This window comes from Lepus europaeus, chromosome 5 (assembly GCF_033115175.1).
Source record: "Lepus europaeus isolate LE1 chromosome 5, mLepTim1.pri, whole genome shotgun sequence".
In the NCBI taxonomy this organism is placed as follows: Eukaryota; Metazoa; Chordata; class Mammalia; order Lagomorpha; family Leporidae; genus Lepus; species Lepus europaeus.
The window spans coordinates 56708073-56726811 of NC_084831.1; the positions used below are offsets into that span (position 1 = coordinate 56708073).

Consider the following 18739-nt stretch of genomic DNA (forward strand, 5'->3'; position numbering starts at 1 on the left):
ACTTTTAAGAAAGATTTATTTATTTGAAAAGCAGAGTTACAGAGAGGCAGAGACACAGAGAGAGATCTTCCATCCACTGGTTCACTCCCAAATGGCCACAACAGCTGGGGCTGGGACAGCCTGAAGTCAGGAGCCTGGAACTCCATCTAGGTCTCCCACATGGGTGCAGGGGCCCAAACACTTGGCCCATCCTCTACTGCGTTCCCAGGTGCATTAGCAGAGAGCTGGACTGGAAGTGGAGCAGCCGGGACTCGAACCTATCATATGAGGGCAAGGGTGGCAGGACTGGAGGTATGGGAGGTTGTAACAGACAGGAATACCTATGGAAATGCTGCCCTGGGTCAGCTCATGGCAGACTTGGTCCAAAAGGTAAAAAACCCGTGGATTTAACCCAGGAATGCTCCTGGACACAATGAATTACTAGACTAACTCCAGGGACTGCTTGGGGTTTGGAGGAAGCAGAGAGCCTTCCTCAGAGTGGTAAGTGGCCAAGACAAGAGCGGAGGGGAAGGTATTCAGGAAAACATTGGCAGAGAAGACAGGTAGGGGGTTCTGGTCTTTTATTATTTCTTTTTTAAGATTTCTTATTTACTTATTTGAGAGGCAGAGTGACAGAGAGAGAGAGAGACAGAAAGGCCTTCTATCCACTGGTTCACTCCCCAGATAGCCACAATGGCCAGAGCTGGGCTGATCCAAAGGCAGGAGCCAGGAGCTTCTTCCGGGTCTCCCACATGGGTGCAGGGGTCTAAGGACTTGGGCTATCTTCTACTGCCTTCCCAGGCCATAAGAGAGAGCTGGGTCAGAACAGGAGTAGCCAGGACTCAAACCAGCGTCCATCTGGGTTTCAGGCGCCACAAGCAGAGGCTTAGTCCACTATGGCACAGCGCTGGCCCAGGGGGCGAGATGGGGCTGGGGAGGTTTCTGTTCTTAATCACAGACCCCTGAGTAGGCAATGCCCATCTGAGAGCAGCCGAGGGGCTGACCAAGAACATTTCCTGGTGAAGGAAGGTATGGAAAGCCATGACTTGGAAACTTTGACTTACAAAAATCTTTAAAGACCTAAGCAAAATGACACTTGCAAATAAGACTCTTTCCATAATGCTGGAGAAAGAAGAGGCTGGTCACAGAGAGATGAGAAGACCAGGAAGGGAAAAGGGGCAGGCGGTTATAATAACCATTCTGGAAGGAGGTGGAGCCTGGTGACAGCCACGATGACAAGGAAGGGTGCCCTGGGGTTGGGAACTGAGGAAGCCACCTCAGGGTGGGAACCTGAGGAAGGAGGCTTCCCTTATGCGGCCAGTCACCCACTGGTAGATATTCCCAAAGAACCTATTCAAGATGCTCTAGAACGAAAGGCAGGGCTGGCTTGGGCAGCCTCTCCCCTACCCACACAATAAGCAAGACCACTAAGCACTTAAGTTCTCTGAAATGAAGTCTCAACAGAAAGGGCAGAGGTCAAGGAGCTGCAGAGAGAAGTGATAAATTGAGATCTGACTGGACTGCATGCTGGCATCATGCTTTCCTGGAAGAATGATGGTCTAAGAGCTGGGAAGGGAAAAGGGAGTGAGACGGTAATAAGGCAACATCAAGAAGTGGCCAACCCACAGGGCTGGGGCCGGCAAACCGGGTCTACAGATCAACACCTTCACTGTTACCTATAGGTCAAAAGTGGCCAAATGCTAGCAACTGCAAATGGTTTGGCCTAACAGCTGTGTGACTCTGGACATGCCCCTTAACCTCTGCGCTTCAGTTTCCTCCTCTGTGAAACAGGGACACTAATACATCTATCCACAGGGTAGACACGAAAATTAAGATAGGAAAACTAAATTGACATCTGGGGCCCCGCGCTGTGGTGTAGCAGGTAACGCCACCACCTGCAGCGCCAGCATTCCATATGGGTGCTGCTCTACTTCCAATCTAGCTCTCTGCTTACACACCAGTGGAAGATGGCACCCACGTGGGAGACCTGGATGAAGCTCTTGGCATCAGCCTGGCCTAGCCCTGGCCGTTGCAGTCATTTGGGGAGTGAATCAACGGATGGAAGACCTCTCTCTCTCCTCCTCTGCTTCTCCTTCTTCTCCAAAGCAACAGAGACAAAAAGCACAGGCTGCAGCCAGACAGAACTGGGCAAGGACCTGACCCTTTCTCACTGTGTGGCCCTGTACAAGTTCTACGCCTCCTGATAAGTCTCAGGTTTCCCACCTGAAGCAGCTGACTGTTCTCTCAGGCTCCTTTAACACTAACAAGCAAGACACAGGTATGGCAGTCAACACAGGACCTAGTGTCTGTAACAGGCTCCACACATTGCACTTAATATTATTTTCTCCCTCCTTCCACTCTTCCATCTACCCGCTAACAGGTACCTGGACTCTCCTACTTGTTTTTACTACACTTTTCTGATAATATTAATGTATTTCTTTTTGTTTTAAAACAAGGGAGGGATGAAAACAGTCATATTCCCACCACTAATAAATCACTGCTACTGTTTATTTTCTAAAAGTATGTGTATGTATGTATATATATATAGATAGATGTGTGTGTGTATCTTTTTTAAATATTTTAAACAAATTAGTACCATTGTACACATAAAGTTTTATATTCTGTTTTTCATTTACAAAAACATTTTTCCAAATATCAGAAAAATTAAAAATGTTGTTGTATATTGTACTACATATATAGAACTGCGATTTATTTTCTTACTCTCTTATTACTGTGTATTTAGATCATTTTCAATATTTTGACACTGTGAACACTGCTGGAGTGAATTTTGTTTTGAAGATTTATTTTGAAAGGCAGAGTTACAGAGATATAGAGAGGGAGAGAAGACTTCCATCTATTGGTTCACTCCCCAAATGGCCACAACAGCCACGACTGGGCCAAGCTGCAGCCAGGAGTCAGGAGTTTCCTCTGGATCTCCGATGTGAGTACAGGGGCCTAAGTATTTGGTCCATCTTCCACTGCTTTTCCAAGCACATTAGCAGGGAGCTGGATTGGAATTGAGCAGCCAGATCTGGAACCGGCACCCATATGTGATGCTGGCATCACAGGCAGAGACTTACCCTGGTACGCCACAACTCTGGCTGTGAATATTCCTTTTTTTAATTGACACCTAATGGCTATACACATTATTGGGGTACAGAGTCACCCCTCCACTCGGTACACACATACAACATGCAACAGCCAAGTCAGAGCAATGAGCATTTCCATCTCCTTAAGCATTTAGTATTTCTTTGTGTTGGAAACCGTCAAGCTTCTCTCTTGGGGTTCTTTAGGAAACACAAAGTAGGCCGGCGCAGTGGCTTAACAGGCTAATCCTCCGCCTTGAGGCGCCAGCACACCGGGTTCTAGTCCCGGTCGGGGTGCCGGATTCTATCCCGGTTGCCCCTCTTCCAGGCCAGCTCTCTGCTATGGCCTGGGAAGGCAGTGGAGGATGGCCCAAGTCCTTGGGCCCTGCACCTGCATGGGAGACCAGGAGAAGCACCTGGCTCCTGGCTTCGGATCAGCACAATGCGCCGGCTGCAGCGGCCATTGGAGGGTGAACCAACGGGCAAAAAGGAAGACCTTTCTCTCAGTCTCTCTCTCTCACTATCCACTCTGCCTGTCAAAAAAAAAAAAAAAAAGGAAACACACAGTAAATCGCTGTACCTGAACATTCTTATTCATAAACTGCTGTCTGCCTCTCACACTTTCTGGAGGACAGAAGCCCTAGACTCCCGAGAAGAAAACTCACAACTTCAAGGCTCGTAACACACACTGCCAAACCGCCTTCCCAAAGGCCGTGCCAGCAGACACAGGCAGTGGGCGGCGCTGCGGCTGTGCACCACGGTACCGCCGGCGGCTGACTCCGCCCTCTAAGAGCGGCCTGTCTCACCGACATGCACATTTGCTTTGGCAGAGGCCCCACTTCCCCACCAAGCAGGCCTGCTTGTCCGGATTATGTCCTCACGTGATACCAAAAAAGAGGAAGTGAGACCCAACACCCCAAGAGTCCCTGGGTGAGCCTGCCACTCGCCAGGCTCCCACGTCTCATGGCCAAGGACCCACAGGACTCAGCACAGGACTGCAGGAGCCCCAGCGGAAACACTGGCGCCCGCTGATTCCCTTCCGTTCAATTCCACTCACTTTCGTGAATTTAATGTCAATGCTGCAGTATCTTTGGGCAGGCAGATTCACATTTGCAAGACAGAGGAAAGGCACAGGAATGTCACGCTGGGCCTTAACCACTGACCCCGAGGATGCCTCCTGGCACCAGCGACCTTCTGGCTTACCAGGGTTGGCACCACCCTGCCAGGCATCCTCGGCAGACGGGCACGTGACAGCCCCGGGAGCACTTACCATTTTTTTGTTATCCTGCTTGTTAATGCTGACCACAGACTCCTTTATTACGATGTGAGTGATTTCAGGGAAATAGGAAAAATTGTTCCACTCTTCTCGCGTTTTGTTTTTCTCCTCATCTTTCCTGAGTTTATTTTCCAGTTTCTTCCGCTTCAGTTTACTTTTTTCTTTTTCAACAGGCACAACCTGACAAGATGCACAGGTGACAGCGTTAGCTTGGCTTTCTCAGTTTCCACCAGTAAAAGGTTAATGCTTCCGACAAACTGAAGCAGGGCCTAGGTCCATGGAGGAGAAAGCCAGCGTGCCTGGACCCACAGAGGACCTGGAGGAGTCGGCACCTACAGGCTTCAGACTGGGGACTGGGCCTGATTAGGGCATCTTGGGATTGCGCATCTGGAGGGGACTTTAATGAGCACCGACAGAGCTCTTACACATGCTCCACACGTGCAGGTCAACTCGGAAAGGGAGCGGCCTGCCCAGCACACACACACCTGCAGTCAAGTCCCCTCGCTTGCAGACTAATGCCAATGCTTCAACCCAGGCAGGGGCAAAAGACAAGGCAGACACAAGCTTGCTCCTCTGGCACTCACTGTCTCGAACTTAACAATACTCAGCTTGGCATTTTCAAGAGAAGATGTGAATTCCATGCTTCACTAACTGACACATGTAAAAGTATGCATCTGTACAAACTAGATGTTTGGAGATCTAGGCTAAGCTCCTATCTCAGGAAGTCATATAACTAGTTAGGGCAGCTCCGAGAACCTTTATTTCTCCATCCAGAAAACACGAGAATGTCTGAGGTAAGTGCTCATGAACATAGTACCTACCATGAAAAAAGCCCTCAGTTCTGCTAGGTATTTCCACTTCAGGATGAGAACAAAATAGGAGGAGAAAAGGGATCTTACATTTACTTTAATATTATTACTTAGAGTAACAATAATTATAGTAGCTTTGAAAATTTCCTCAACATTTATTATGTGCCAGGCCCTGTGCTAAATGCCATTTCATTCTCTCAACAATGCTGTGAGTGAGATGCAGGAATTACCTCCCTCTGGCAGATGACCATACTTAACTGGCACAGGAGAAACAACCCTGCCAAGGGTACGTAACTCTGACTTGTAGAGCTAGAATTTGTATCTGGTCTACTTGGGTTTAAAGCCCATGCTCTTAAACCACTCTGCTGTACTGCCTCATCCAACAAATACCTTAATAAAGAAGCCTCTTCCTGCAAAATCAATTATCCTATTCCACAGAGCCAGAGGCCTGAGTCCAATCACTGGCACATCTGCTTCTCAGTTATGTCTTGGGCAAGTTTCTTAATTTCTCTATGCCTCTGAATTTATCTGTAAATGGGTATAACATAGTGTCAGCACTGCTCTTCTCAAGGGTTTTGGTTTTACTTTTGGAACTGAATGAGTTAATACATGTCAAAAGCGCAACAAGTACTTAGCACATGGTAAGTGCTCAGTGAATGCCTGCTGCTATTGGGTTATTATGTTCTTGTATTTCCCTATAGAAGGCAATAAATACTTATTTAGACCTTGTGCCCATGGATACAAATAAAACATGATGGCACATGGTCTCCAGCCTAAACAAACTCAACCCAAGGAGGCCATGGACATGCAGCAGCCCTGCTGTGTGACACACGTACATCAGCCAGCGTCAGCCACTTACATTTGGTTTCTGCCTCCACTGGATTCCAAGATTTCCAGTCACCATCACTTCATAGTGGAGAACAATTCCACTGTCACTGGAATGAAACCAATTCATCTCATTTTCTGATGAGATCAGTAACATGGAAGTCTCAAATATTTCAGCACCATAATGTTTTGTCAAAGTCTCCAAAGTAGCAAGGTATTTCACTTTCAGGTCATGTGTTGACACGCTGCTGTCACAAATGGTCTTGTTGTTAAACTCCTTCAGGAAATCCTTGAAAACATTATTAATCCGCATCCTGGTGAGAAGGTTCCTCTGTCTGATGGACTTATTCAATGTTTCTGGGATATATCGCTTATAGCTAAAAGAAAATAGGAAAATATACTCTTTTTCATGTACAGCTTAGCAGAAAATACTTTACAGAGACAAATCTAAATCTGTGGATTTGAGTTCTGTGTTGCCAAATAAGGAGAAGACGGCCCAAGTACTGGGATCCTTGCACCCATGTGGGAGACCTTGATGAAGCTCCCGGCTTCAGCCTTGCCCAGTCTCAGCCATGCAGAGCCATTTGCACTGGCAGATGGAGAACCGATTCTCTCTCTCTCTCTCTCTGCCTTGCAAATAAACAAATCTTTAAAAACAAAAACAAAAAAACAGAAGCTGCATATAAAGATAAGAGTTGATTATCCCTCACATCAGAATGAACAGCTCTCTAGTAAATTACAACTCCTTGGGGATCTCAGGCTGGGAATTGGAGAGCTATGTTGGGAAGGATTTTTAAAATAGGTCCAGGGGCTGGCCCTGTGGTGCAGCAGGTTAACGCTCTGGCCTGAAGCGCTGGCATCCCATATGGGTGCTGGTTCAAGACCTGGCTGCTTCACTTCCTATCCAATTCTCTGCTATGGCCTGGGATAGCAGTACAAGATGGCCTAAGTCCTTGGGCCCTGCACCCACATGGGAGACCCAGAAGAAGCTCCTGTCTCAGGATCAGTGCAGCTCCTGCCATTGCAGCCATTTAGGGAGTGAACCAATGAATGGAAGACCTCTCTCTCTCTCTCTCTCTCTCTCTCTCTCTGCCTCTCCTCTCTCTGTGTAACTCTGACTTTCAAATAAATAAATAAATCTTTAAATAAAATAAAATAGGTCCAGCCACCAAAGGTAAACCATAGTGACAGGGGTGTGGGTAAGCAGGAAAGTAGAAAGCATGTGGGTCATTAATTTGATCGACATCCTCCACCCAGAAATTTCACTCCACTATAAATTTATGAGCTTAGATGCCGCCATTCAAAATCAGGACACAATTAAAATTGTGCTACCTATCACAAAAATTCTAAACAAGATTCTGGTTTTGCAGAGAGCAGGGGTCAGCCCAATGCCAGTAGGAGATGAGCTGAAGTGTATGAGAATATGAAAGGTACTACGAGCCCCACGATTGGTTCCTCAGCTGGCAGGAATACTTACCTGATGTCCTTGGGGAGTTCAGGCAATTGCATTTTCCTCATCATAGCATAGTGTGAGATGGCCAGGACGGCCATCCCTAGACACTCATTCTCGATGTCATGCCCATCCTGTTCCGTCTTGGGGTCTCGAATAGGAGCCAGGCACTTGACCAAATCATATTGTCCCTTTGGAGCAGAGGCAAGAAAAAATGAACCACCACTTAAGTTTCAGAAGCCCACCCATGTTTTTTTCTAGAGGAGGCAACTACCCCACAGGAAGTATCAGTCAGAAAAGCAGCACAGCAATGAGACTCGACAGATTCGTAGTTTCTCCAGCATCAATGCTCTTTTCAATACAATTGGGCATGGAGGGGCTTAGGAATATTCTCACCAGGTTATTAATTCATTCATTTAACAAATATCTATTGAGCCCTATGTGCCATACCAGTAAACAGTATAAGCATGAAGCTCCTACAATGGGGCCTGCTGGATAAATGACACTGAAAAACTGTGACTAGGCCTGCACCATGCCAGACCAGAGGAAGGTGATGCTGGGCTGGGCTTCGATTATTCATCAGTTCCACAAACATGTACTGCAATGTCCTGGTCTGGGGCTATAAAGTTGACAGGGCACCATTCATATTCTACAGTATATCATTACCACATCCAAGACTCTTCCATATCTGCTACTCAAGTTTACAGTAGTGAAAAGCATTACCAATGTATCCCACTTCCACTTCCCTGATAGGGTACACGGTGTTCCAATAGCCAAAGGGGACTTCAAAAAACAAAAATAAGGCTGGCACCGTGGCTCACTAGGCTAATCCTCCACCTGTGGCGCCGGCAGCCCAGGTTCTAGTCCCGGTTGGGGTGCTGGATTCTGTTCCAGTTGCCCTTCTTCCAGTCCCGGGAGGGCAGTGGAGGATGGCCCAAGTGCTTGGGCCCTGCACCCACGTGGGAGACCAGGAGGAAGCACCTGGCTCTTGGCTTTGGATTGGCGCAGTGCGCCGGCCACAGCAGCCATTTGGGGGGTGAACCAACAGAAGGAAGACCTGTCTCTCTGTCTGTCTCTCTCTCTCTCACTGTCTAACTGCCTGTCAAAAAAAATAAAAATAAAAATAAAAAAATAAAACAAGACTAAATGGAGCCAAGCATTTGGTGCAATGGTTAAGAGGCTGTATCAGAGTGCCTGGGTTTGTGTCTTGGCTCCATTCCCAATTCCTGCTTCTTGCTAATATGTACCCTCTGAGGCAGCAGGTAATGGCTCAAGTAGTTGAGTCCCTGTGACTCATATGGGAGACCAGGACTGAGTTCTTGGCTCCTGGGTGTTTGGGGAGATCCCTCTTTTCCTTGGTCTTAGATGTCTCTCTGCTTCTCAAAATAATAAAAAAAATTTTTTTAATTTAAAAACTGGACAGCAAGCAGTGCCCACCATCTGCTTTATACAGAATAATGATGATAATATCAACATTGTTGCCCATTCATTAAATCCTCACCTCAGTGCTAGACACTGTGCCTGGTTCTTTTTATTTATTATTCATTTAGCCTTAATAGTGGTCCTGTGTGGTTTTATAAAGATCATCTCTATCTAACAGATGAGGAATCTAAGGCACTGAAAAGTTAAATACTATCATTCATTCATTTACAACTCTGGGAACCAATCACAGGCCAGATGTTCCAGGTGCCAAGGACATGTGAAAGATGAAGAACAGATAGTAAAAACGGGATGAATAAGAAAGCAGCTAAGGGACTGGCATTTGTCCTAGCAGTTGAAGACACTGTGTCCAATATCAGAGTGGCTAGGTTTGATACCTGCTTCCAACTTCCTGCTGATGCAGAGCCTGGGAAGCACAGATGATGGCTCAAGTAATTGGGTCCTTGTGACCCACACGGGTGACCTGGATTGAGTTCTAGGCTCCTAATTTTTGCTTGATCCAGCCTCTGCCACTGTTGACATTTAGGGAGTGAACCAGTGGCAGATAGATCTCACCCTATCTATCTACCTGTCTTTCAAATATGTAATTTAAAATAGGGGCCAGCAGTGTGGTGTAGCAGGTTAAGCTGTTGCGTAAGGTGCGGGCATCCCATATTGAGCACAGTTCAAGTCCCAGCTGCTCCACTTCAGATTCAGCTCCCTACTAATGTGCCTGCAAAAGCAGCAGAAGATAGCCCAAGTGCTTGGGCCCTTGTACCCATTTGGGAGACCCAGATGGAATTCTGGACTCAGAATAGTCATGGCCATTTGGGGAGTGAATCAACAGATGGAAGATCCCTTTCTCTCTCTAGCTCTGCCTTTCAAATAAATAAATCTTAAATTAAATTTCAGGACAGTTCATATGAGATAACATGAATGTAAGATATTTTCAAAATACAGAATAAATTTGCATGTTAAAATCAGGAAACGTATTATCAAAAACGTTAGTGATCTAAGGTAATGTAATTGCAGGTGGTTCTAACCTCTCTTTTGGCTTTTCTGAGTGTCTTAGCTGTGACACAGGGCCACCTCCTTTCCCCACAAACACAGAGACTGCTGAGAAGGACCTTCATCAGCCTCACTGAACTACATCTTCCCTCAAGCACTACCTCCCTCTGCCACAGGGACTGCATCGGAAAGGCACAGTGCCACAAAGCTGGGGGGAAAGAATGGAACAGGGAAGAAGTGAGGCTGGAAAACCTGGGCGTGGGATAATGAGCCTTCCTCACTTGGGGCTAGTCCAGGTATGGGGCGATAGGTCTCACAGCATCCTAGCACCACCAAGTTCAGCGCACAAGGGAATCTGAGCTCTGTAATGCCTCACCATCCCCACACCCCTGCGTTCAAATTTCCCACCTGAGCAAACAGATACTCCAGGGAGTTGGCGTCAAGGAGAGGGGTTGCATCTGGAACCTTCTTTTTCTCATAGCCATTTTTCTGCTTCTTTGGAGAATGTCGCCACACAGACTGCTCGCTGTCATTGGTCCCGTGCCAGTTGGTGAAATAGAACCTGGGAAGCAGGAAAATGGATGTTAACTGTGACCCTGGAAGGCTGGCTCAACCCACCGTGGCCAGTGCAGGAGGCTGAACGGCTCTGGGGGGCAAACAGACAAGCCCTGCTCTTTCAATTCTGTGACAGCACCTCCTCTCTGACTCCGAGAGAAAAAGCAATTCCCTGAAGATCACAAAGACAGGGCTCCTCTGACTGGCCAATGCATCTTTCCAAACAAGAAAACACCCACCGACTAGGATGAGACGCTGACCCTGCAACTCCCTGGACCTTCACCATCAGCTGCATGTTGAAGCCACTGCCCATGACCTCTTTGAGGTGCATTGGACATTCCTGACATCTAAGTTCATCACACAGTCAAAATGGACAACTCACATGCCAGGGATTCCTATTTCCCAGAGTACTGTTATTCAATTAAAGGAGTTGTAAAAAAGGAACTGCATGAACCCTACTATTTCATAAGCAGCATTAGATGCAGTGTTGTGAGTTAGTGAACACTTCAGATGCTGGACACCACTTCATCATGACAGCTCCTCTATCAGGTAGGTTTCATTGTTTCCATTTTATACTGAAAATAATCAAGATTTCAAGAGGCTAGGTGACCTAAGACTGCACACTGACCTCAGTTCCTTCACTCCTTTCCTCTGCTACCTGTCTGTGGCAACGAGTTCCAGACAGTGTAAAAGGAACTGAGCAAAGCTGGCTCCCACCATCCCTAAGTGACAGACTCAGCTGGTGCCTGGATCTCTTCTCTCTTGACATGCCCATGAGCTGATGTAAAAACAACCACATCACACAGAAGCAACAAATTAAAACTCATCTCCAGAAGAACTGCTGTTAAACTGGAGCATCCTTCACTGAGTCATAGTTGCAGAGCCTATGGGATATGTCAGGTCCTGCCCTCTCTGAGTTGCCCGTCTACAGGGGCAATCAGGCACGTCCAGCAATTTAAAGCCACTTGACAATGGGGTACATGAGATGAGCAGGACTATACCATGACTTTCACAGATCCCACACACTTTTCCTCCTCCATTAAAAAAAAAAAAAATCAGAAGTTAAACTTCACTACTGTGTTGGCATAAAAATGAATATAATCCAGCCTGAATTAATTATTTCTATCTTTCCTGACTTTAAACAAAATCAAAACATCTCATTGGGCTCCTAATAATCTCGTGGGTCCCCGAAATTATTACTAGGCAGTATACCGAATGGATAAGTCAGAAGTGGGGAATCTTTTACCTGCCAGGGGCCATGATGTCATTCACAGTCCAAAAGAAATCATCAATTTCAAAATAAGCCTCCTTTATATTTATTGAATTTCGAGTCCCACATGTGATTGCCTTGGCAGGGCTAGACCAAAGGATTTTGTGGGCCTTATGTGGCCATGGGCCAAATGCCCCCCACCCCTGGGATAAGTTGTCCCTGGATATAAGAAAGTTTCCAATGAGGTACCAAGGAGTGCCAAAGAGGGAACCAAGAAAGGTGGCAGGGAGGAGAGAATGGGTCACAGAAGGGAGGCAGGGACCAGAGTAAATAAATGGCAGACTACAGAGCCTTGACTATACATAGCAGGCAGAAAAAAGGATAAGAGTGAGCTACTATGAGGCAGGATACCAGCTCCATGGAATATAGGCTGAAACAAGAGAAGCCAGGAATCAAGCAGATGCATATGGAGGAAAAACAAAGTAGAGGCCACAGCTGTCTTTCTCACCATTGACTCTCCAGTGCCTGGCACATAACAAGTGCTCAATACATGCTTGACAGATAAACAACAAATGACGAACAAACTCAGGAAAGAATAATCAACATGGAGAAGAAAAAGGATGAATAAAGAAATTGCTTTAGGCCGGCGCCGTGGCTCAACAGGCTAATCCTCTGCCTTGTGGCGCCGGCACACTGGGTTCCAGTCCTGGTCGGGGCGCCGGGTTCTGTCCCAGTTGCCCCTCTTCCAGGCCAGCTCTCTGCTATGGCCTGGGAAGGCAGTGGAGGATGGCCCAAGTGCTTGGGCCCTGCACCCGCATGGGGGACCAGGAGAAGCACCTGGCTCCTGCCTTCAGATCAGCGCGTTGCGCTGCGGCGGCCATTGGAGAGTGAACCAATGGCAAAAGGAAGACCTTTCTCTCTGTCTCTCTCTCTCTCACTGTCCACTCTGCCTGTCAAAAAAATAAATAAATAAATAAATAAAATAAAAAATAAAAAAAAGAAATTGCTTTAAAGGTTAAAAAAAAAAGCTCTTTAACTTTCAATTATTCTGTATCACTCATCTTCCTGGTAACTATGACAGTGACTATGGCCTTTGCTCTCCCTCTCTCTCTCACACACACACCCCAAAAGAACCATATATCTACAGAGCCCAAGGCCGTGTGAAACACAACAGGTCTCCAAAGCTGCTGGCCCCCCAGCCTCCACATAGATGAAAGGGGTCAGACACTGATAGCAACAGAAGACTAAGGCTGTCAGCAGACCCAATGGCTTGCAAATCTTCCAAGTGTTTTAGAAATTAAACTATGGGTCACTGCATATTTTATTTGCAGATATCGTGCATAATGAATTCTCTTTCAGTTTCTATAGAATTATATTAGTGGATTGTGAAATTCACTTGAATAAAAAGCAAGAAAATTTTTCTTAAAAAATAAAGAATATGATTGTCTTATATACTAAGATATAGTATAAACGAATAACTACCAAAATCGCTTTCTAAAAATAGAAAACCATAATTAAAGTATATTTCCAAAAATAGAGCTGGGATTCCACTGAAATAATCAACAATATTTGTTTTCACATTGCATCTTCTTTAGTGGTGAGACTGTGAGGTTTCAAAACTTTTGTAGTATTTTTATAATGCAAATGTTTTCACTTAGGGTGCTATCTTTTTTTATTTTTTCCAAGTTCAAAGACCCTGTGGTAACAAAGTAACATCCTGTTGAAGCTCAGTATCAGGTACAAAGTCAAGGTGACAAAAGTGAAATAGCTGTGCACTTCCTGGCAGCTCACAGAAACAGGAAGCAGGCAGAGATAGCTTCTAATAGCGAGGCATTCATCTGACCAACAAAGGCTGATGCCGCTCAGAGGGCTGTGGTACCAGCAGGACCGTCCATTAAAGGCATAACTTTGGGTAAGTCCCTGCCCTTGGGGGTGAGGGGACATCAGCTTTCCCAATGAAAAAGTGGGAGGGTTGAATTAGGTAAACTCACCCTCTTCTAAGTCCCAAATGTTACCACTCTAGACTCTGAGAGGAAAAGAAATAGAACTCAATGACATGCCCATTCCTAGACTACGGGCTTTAAGTATGCAAGTCGATGCTGATCACACAGCAAACCTTGAGGACACAGAAAGCAAAACTACACTTTGAAAAACAGACCTAAATATAATTACAGGGCTCAGCTGTGTGAGTGAACGTTTCTGTAAGTCTGGGGTGAGAAATCTCAAATGCTACACACCTTTCCTCTTAAGGTGAGACTTCAGGTAAGTACAGGAAGAAGTGGTCACTCTTGTATGATTATACAAATCAGATCTGATTCAATATCTAGAAAAATATCCCAGGGGCTGGCATTGTGGCATAGCAGGTAAAGCCACCATCTGCGACGCCAACATCCCATATGGGTGCTGCTTCGTGTCCTGACTGCTCTGCTTTCCATACAGTCCCCTGCTAATGTGCATGGGAAAGCAGTAGAAGATGGCTCAAGTGCTTGGGCCCCTGCACTCATGTGGGAGACTCAAAAGAAGCTCCTGTCTCCTGGCTTTGGATTGGCCCAGCCTCGGCTGTTGCTGTCACTTGGAGAGTGAACCAGCAGATGAAAGATCTCTCTCTTTCTCTCTCTCTCTCTCTTTCTTCCTCTTCCTCTGTCTGTGTAACTCTTTCAGTTAAATAAGTAAGTCTCTAGGGGCTGGTGCTGTGGCATAGCAGGTAAAGCCACTGCATGCAGTGGCAGCATCCAATATGGGTGCCAGTTCGAGTCCCAGCAGCTCCACTTCCAATCCAGCTCTCTGCTGTGGCCTGGGAAAGCAGTGGAAGATGGTCCAACTCCTTGGGCCCCTGCTCCCACATGGGAAGACCCAGAGGAAGCCCCTGGCTCCTGGCTTTGGATTGGCACAGCTCTGGCTGTTGCAGCCAATTGGGGAGTGAACCAGCAGATGGAAGACCTCTCTCTCTCCCTGCATTCTCTCCTTCTCTGTGTGTGTGTAATTCTTTCAAATAAAAATAATAAAAAATGAATCTAAAAAGAAATAAAAATAAATAAGTAAGTCTTTGAGAGAGAGAGAGAGAGAGAAACAAACTCTCATCACAACCCACTAAATTAAACTCCTAGCCATGATTCACTGTTCGAAAAGGTCAGCTGTGGAATACTGAGGATACTAGTTCTATTCAAAATACCCTGTGCATCCTAAAGATTTCTTTCCAAAATATGGCAGTAGAGGATGATCAAAGTCATCTTTGAGCTGCCTTCCAAATACTGAATACCAAATACTCATATCAAGAAAATACAAAAGTCACAAATTACAAAAAATGATTACAATACTTCTCTGCAGGTGACTCAAGGCCCCGGTTAACCACTGTCCCTCACCACACGAGGAGGCCAAAAAGCACAAGCTCTGTATTCCCCATACCTCATCCGGTAGTGCAGCCGGAGGGACGTCTTGTCATCAACAGTGATGGTGCGATTCGGAGCATACCAGAGCTTGGTGCTCTCATCATACAAGGCAAAAAGGTTGTGACACAGAGGAGAGATACCTGGGGATGGGGAGGGAGTAAGGAACACATCAGAAAATTGAAGGGACATACATTTGGCCACAGGCCTCCAAATCCTAGCTTATGACAAGATAAAGAATTCTCTCATCTAGACACATCTAGGAAACAGGTATCCTCTAAGGGCAATTATGACTTCCCACCATGTTCAATCAGGCAGTTCCAATCCCAGTAATCAAGAACCACAGGGGCCAGTGTTGTGGCATAGAGGGTTAAGTTACAGCCTGCAACACCAGTATCCCATATGATGCCAGTTCAAGTCCTGGCTGCTCCACTTTCAATTCAGCTCCCAGCTAATGTGCCTGGGAAGGTAGGGGTAGAGTTCCAGGCTCTGGCCCAGCCCTGGCCATTACAATCATTTAAGGAGTGAATCAGTGGATAGAAATCTCTCCCTCTCCCTCCCTCTCTCTTTCTACCTTTGTGTTTCAAATACATAAACACATAAAAATCTTAAAAAAAAAAAAAAAAGCAAACACAAAGAACCACGGTTCCCCAGGAATATGCCCTGTATCACCTGAAAAATCAAATTAAAATCACTTAAAAATCAAAGAGAACTGATGACAGTTCTCTTTATAGGTATCTATGATACAGTCTTATCAAATCCTACTTAAAAGAGAAAACGACTATCTGAGGGGTTCATATCCCCTATCTGATAAGCACCTAGGTATCACAGTCAGAAATACTCTTACCGTTTGGGAAATCTTCAATCTGTTTCCTACAGAGAATGTTAAGCAATTCTAACACACATGCAAAGAACTTCCTGGCAGTAGTGCACAAAATGCATATTAGAATAAGTAATAACCAAAGTGATTCTTGTCAGTGATTAAAACCTATTACCATTAATAATAAATATATGTCTTAAGTACTCTTTATAGTGAACATAAATATTTTTTATTAGTAGCCGACCAGCAAGAAGGCACAGGCTTAACAAAGCCAGCCCCGACAGTGCTCCTCTGCCTCCCCATCCCCAGCAGCTGCTGCCTCTGGCAAGAAGTACATGGAAAAGAAAAGGGAGATTATGAAGCCACCTGGTTCTACGCCCATGATTAAAATTACTCAGACCCATAACACAGGTGGGGGGGAATGACTGCCACATTCTGTCAACAGTACTGATGTTTCCACATGCAGCTAGGCCTCAGACTAAGACACAGTGGACTTAAATGGCCAAAAAATATGTGGGAACATGAGGAAACTGGCAACTATTTCCCAAATCAGACACCCAAAGTGGGAATGACACATGGTGGGGCCCTCTGTGGCCCTGCTCCTAGATGACTCCAAGAGCATTCTCTCCTGCAAGTCTCATTCCACGCCTCTCTGGAAGCCAGGAGTGGTCCCCTGGGGAGTTACACTCTGCCTTACAAATAGAGAAGACAACACACAATGGCCAGGAGCATTTCCCTTGAGAGCAATGGCAAACAGCTTTAGGACGCAATGTCATCTCAACTACGCTTCAGGTGGGCTTTGGGTTTTCACTTAGACTGGTTCCATGGGCTGGCCTGGAAACCTGCTTTTCTCTACACATACCAGTGTTTGAGTGTGCACACACACATCTGAGGCAGTCCCAGCATCATCTGTAATTCGACCACAGGTCTGATTCTAACACTACAACTACCCAAAAACAAGGAAAGTGAATAACTGTAACTAGGACACCAACACTGCTGGCGTGTCAGGCATCTCACACACTCCACAGTCACCAGCTTTTAGCCCTCCAGAAAACTAAATGAGGTGAATATTATTTGCCATTTCACAGATGAAGAAACTATGGCCCCCTGAGATTTAGACTGACCCACAGGCTACTCAGCCAGTAAAATGCAGAGCTGAGATTCAAACCAGATAAAGTTACCGAGAAGGTAAAGCAATGAGCTAAAACTTTACCACATACAGGTGAAAACAGAAGAAAACAACACTGCTACCAAAACATCACTTACTATAGTAACAATGAAAGCTACAGGAATCTGTGGCAGTCAGTATTTATACATTTTTAAAATTAATAAACGTGAGACACCACTTACTTTCCACAGACAAGGCATAAACATTGATGCCCCTAATCAAGTGACCCTGAGGCCAGAGTTACTTTCAGGAGATCCAGTGGCTATGCCCCTCAGCAGACTCACAGGCTCCACCTGCTCCTGTCCTTCCCTGGCAGGTCCTTGGTACCTCCCTAATCTCATCCCAACATGAACCTCAGCCTAAAATGGCCCCAGCTAACAAACTGAGGTTTGTACCTTCCATGCTGATGGCAAGAAGCTTGGCAAAGAAAACAGACAAACCTCTGAGATTCTCAAATCTCAAGAGAAAGGAGAGAAAACAAACAACAACAAAAGGCCAAAGCCTTAAACAATACTTCAGAAGCACTGATTTATATTCGGTTGTTCTGCTAACTACAAAAACATTTGAAGCTGTCTTCTAAAGCTGGTTATGTGTACATATTGCTGTGCAATGAGAATGACTTTAAGTACTCCATTTTCCAACTAGTAATTCATAGCACAGCCCATTTATCCTGTGTTGTATTTAGTTAATAAGACTCTACTACACTCTTCCTAATAGCATGAACCTTTCCCCTTATACTTAACTCTGATACAGAAAGCATTTTAGGTGTCAGCATTGTGGGGTAAAGGGTAATCCCATATGGGTGCAAGTCTATGTCCTGGCTGTTCCACTTCTGATCCAGCTCTCTGTTAATGGCCTGAGAAAAGCAGAAGTGTGTCTGGGCCCCTGCCACCCATGTGTGAGACCCGGATGACACTCCTGGCTACTGGCTTCAGCTTGATCTTAGCCCCAGCTGTTGCTGTCATTTGGGGAGTCAATCACCAGATGGAAGATCTCTCTCCCTGTCACTCTGCCTTTCAAATTAAATATTAAAATGTTTAAAATTTTTATAGAAAGAGGTAGGCATAAAACTGCCATTGTCCTCAAGTTCAAAGGATACTTTTTAAAAAAGTTATTATTTTACTAGTTTGTTTTAGTTTCTCCACCTTTTGAAGGTGATAGGCTAACTTAAAGACAAGCTTCATGGGGCTGGTGCTGTGGTGCAGCAGGTTAAGGCCCTGGCCTGAAGCGCATATGGGTGCCGGTTCTAGTCCTGGCTACTCCTCTGCCGATCCAGCTCTCTGCTATGGCCTGGGAAAGCAGTAGAAGATGGCCCAAGTCCTTGGGCCCCTGCACCTGCGTGGGAGACCCGGAAGAAGCTCCTGGCTCCTGGCTTCAGATTGGCACAGCTCCAGCTGTTGCGGCCAGTTGGGGAGTGAACCAGCAGATGGAAGATCTCTCTCTCTGTCTCTACCTCTCTCTGTAACTCTGTCTTACAAATAAATAAAATAAATATATATATATATATATATATTTTTTTTTTTTAAAGTGTTGCTGTCAACCTCATTGTCATTTTCACAATGTGGCAACCTGACCAAGCCACAAAGTGACACTCAACTTCTTACTTGAAGACAGCATCACTTGGGGGAAGGCAGGTGACAGTGGCAGAAGGATGAGTCAAGCTTCAGACATGTGGGATCTTGACTAAGATCCTGAGATGCTACTCGATGGATTTCTATTCTGTGCTAAGTGCTTTACATACCACCTCA

General features: G+C 45.7%; 1 protein-coding gene across 3 annotated transcripts in view; it reads right to left on the reverse strand.

Annotated features, from left to right (window-relative positions):
• JAK1 (Janus kinase 1) overlaps nt 1–18739 on the reverse strand; it is a 142826-nt gene that overhangs the window by 26758 nt on the left and 97329 nt on the right. For all 3 annotated transcript variants that reach the window (XM_062191476.1, XM_062191478.1, XM_062191477.1), the window contains exons 4-8: nt 15023–15146; nt 10261–10414; nt 7453–7616; nt 6010–6352; nt 4336–4521 (exon numbers count right to left, since the gene is read on the reverse strand). In XM_062191476.1, the coding sequence (XP_062047460.1) occupies nt 4336–4521; nt 6010–6352; nt 7453–7616; nt 10261–10414; nt 15023–15146 (971 nt within the window). The remainder of the gene's footprint in view (nt 1–4335; nt 4522–6009; nt 6353–7452; nt 7617–10260; nt 10415–15022; nt 15147–18739) is intronic.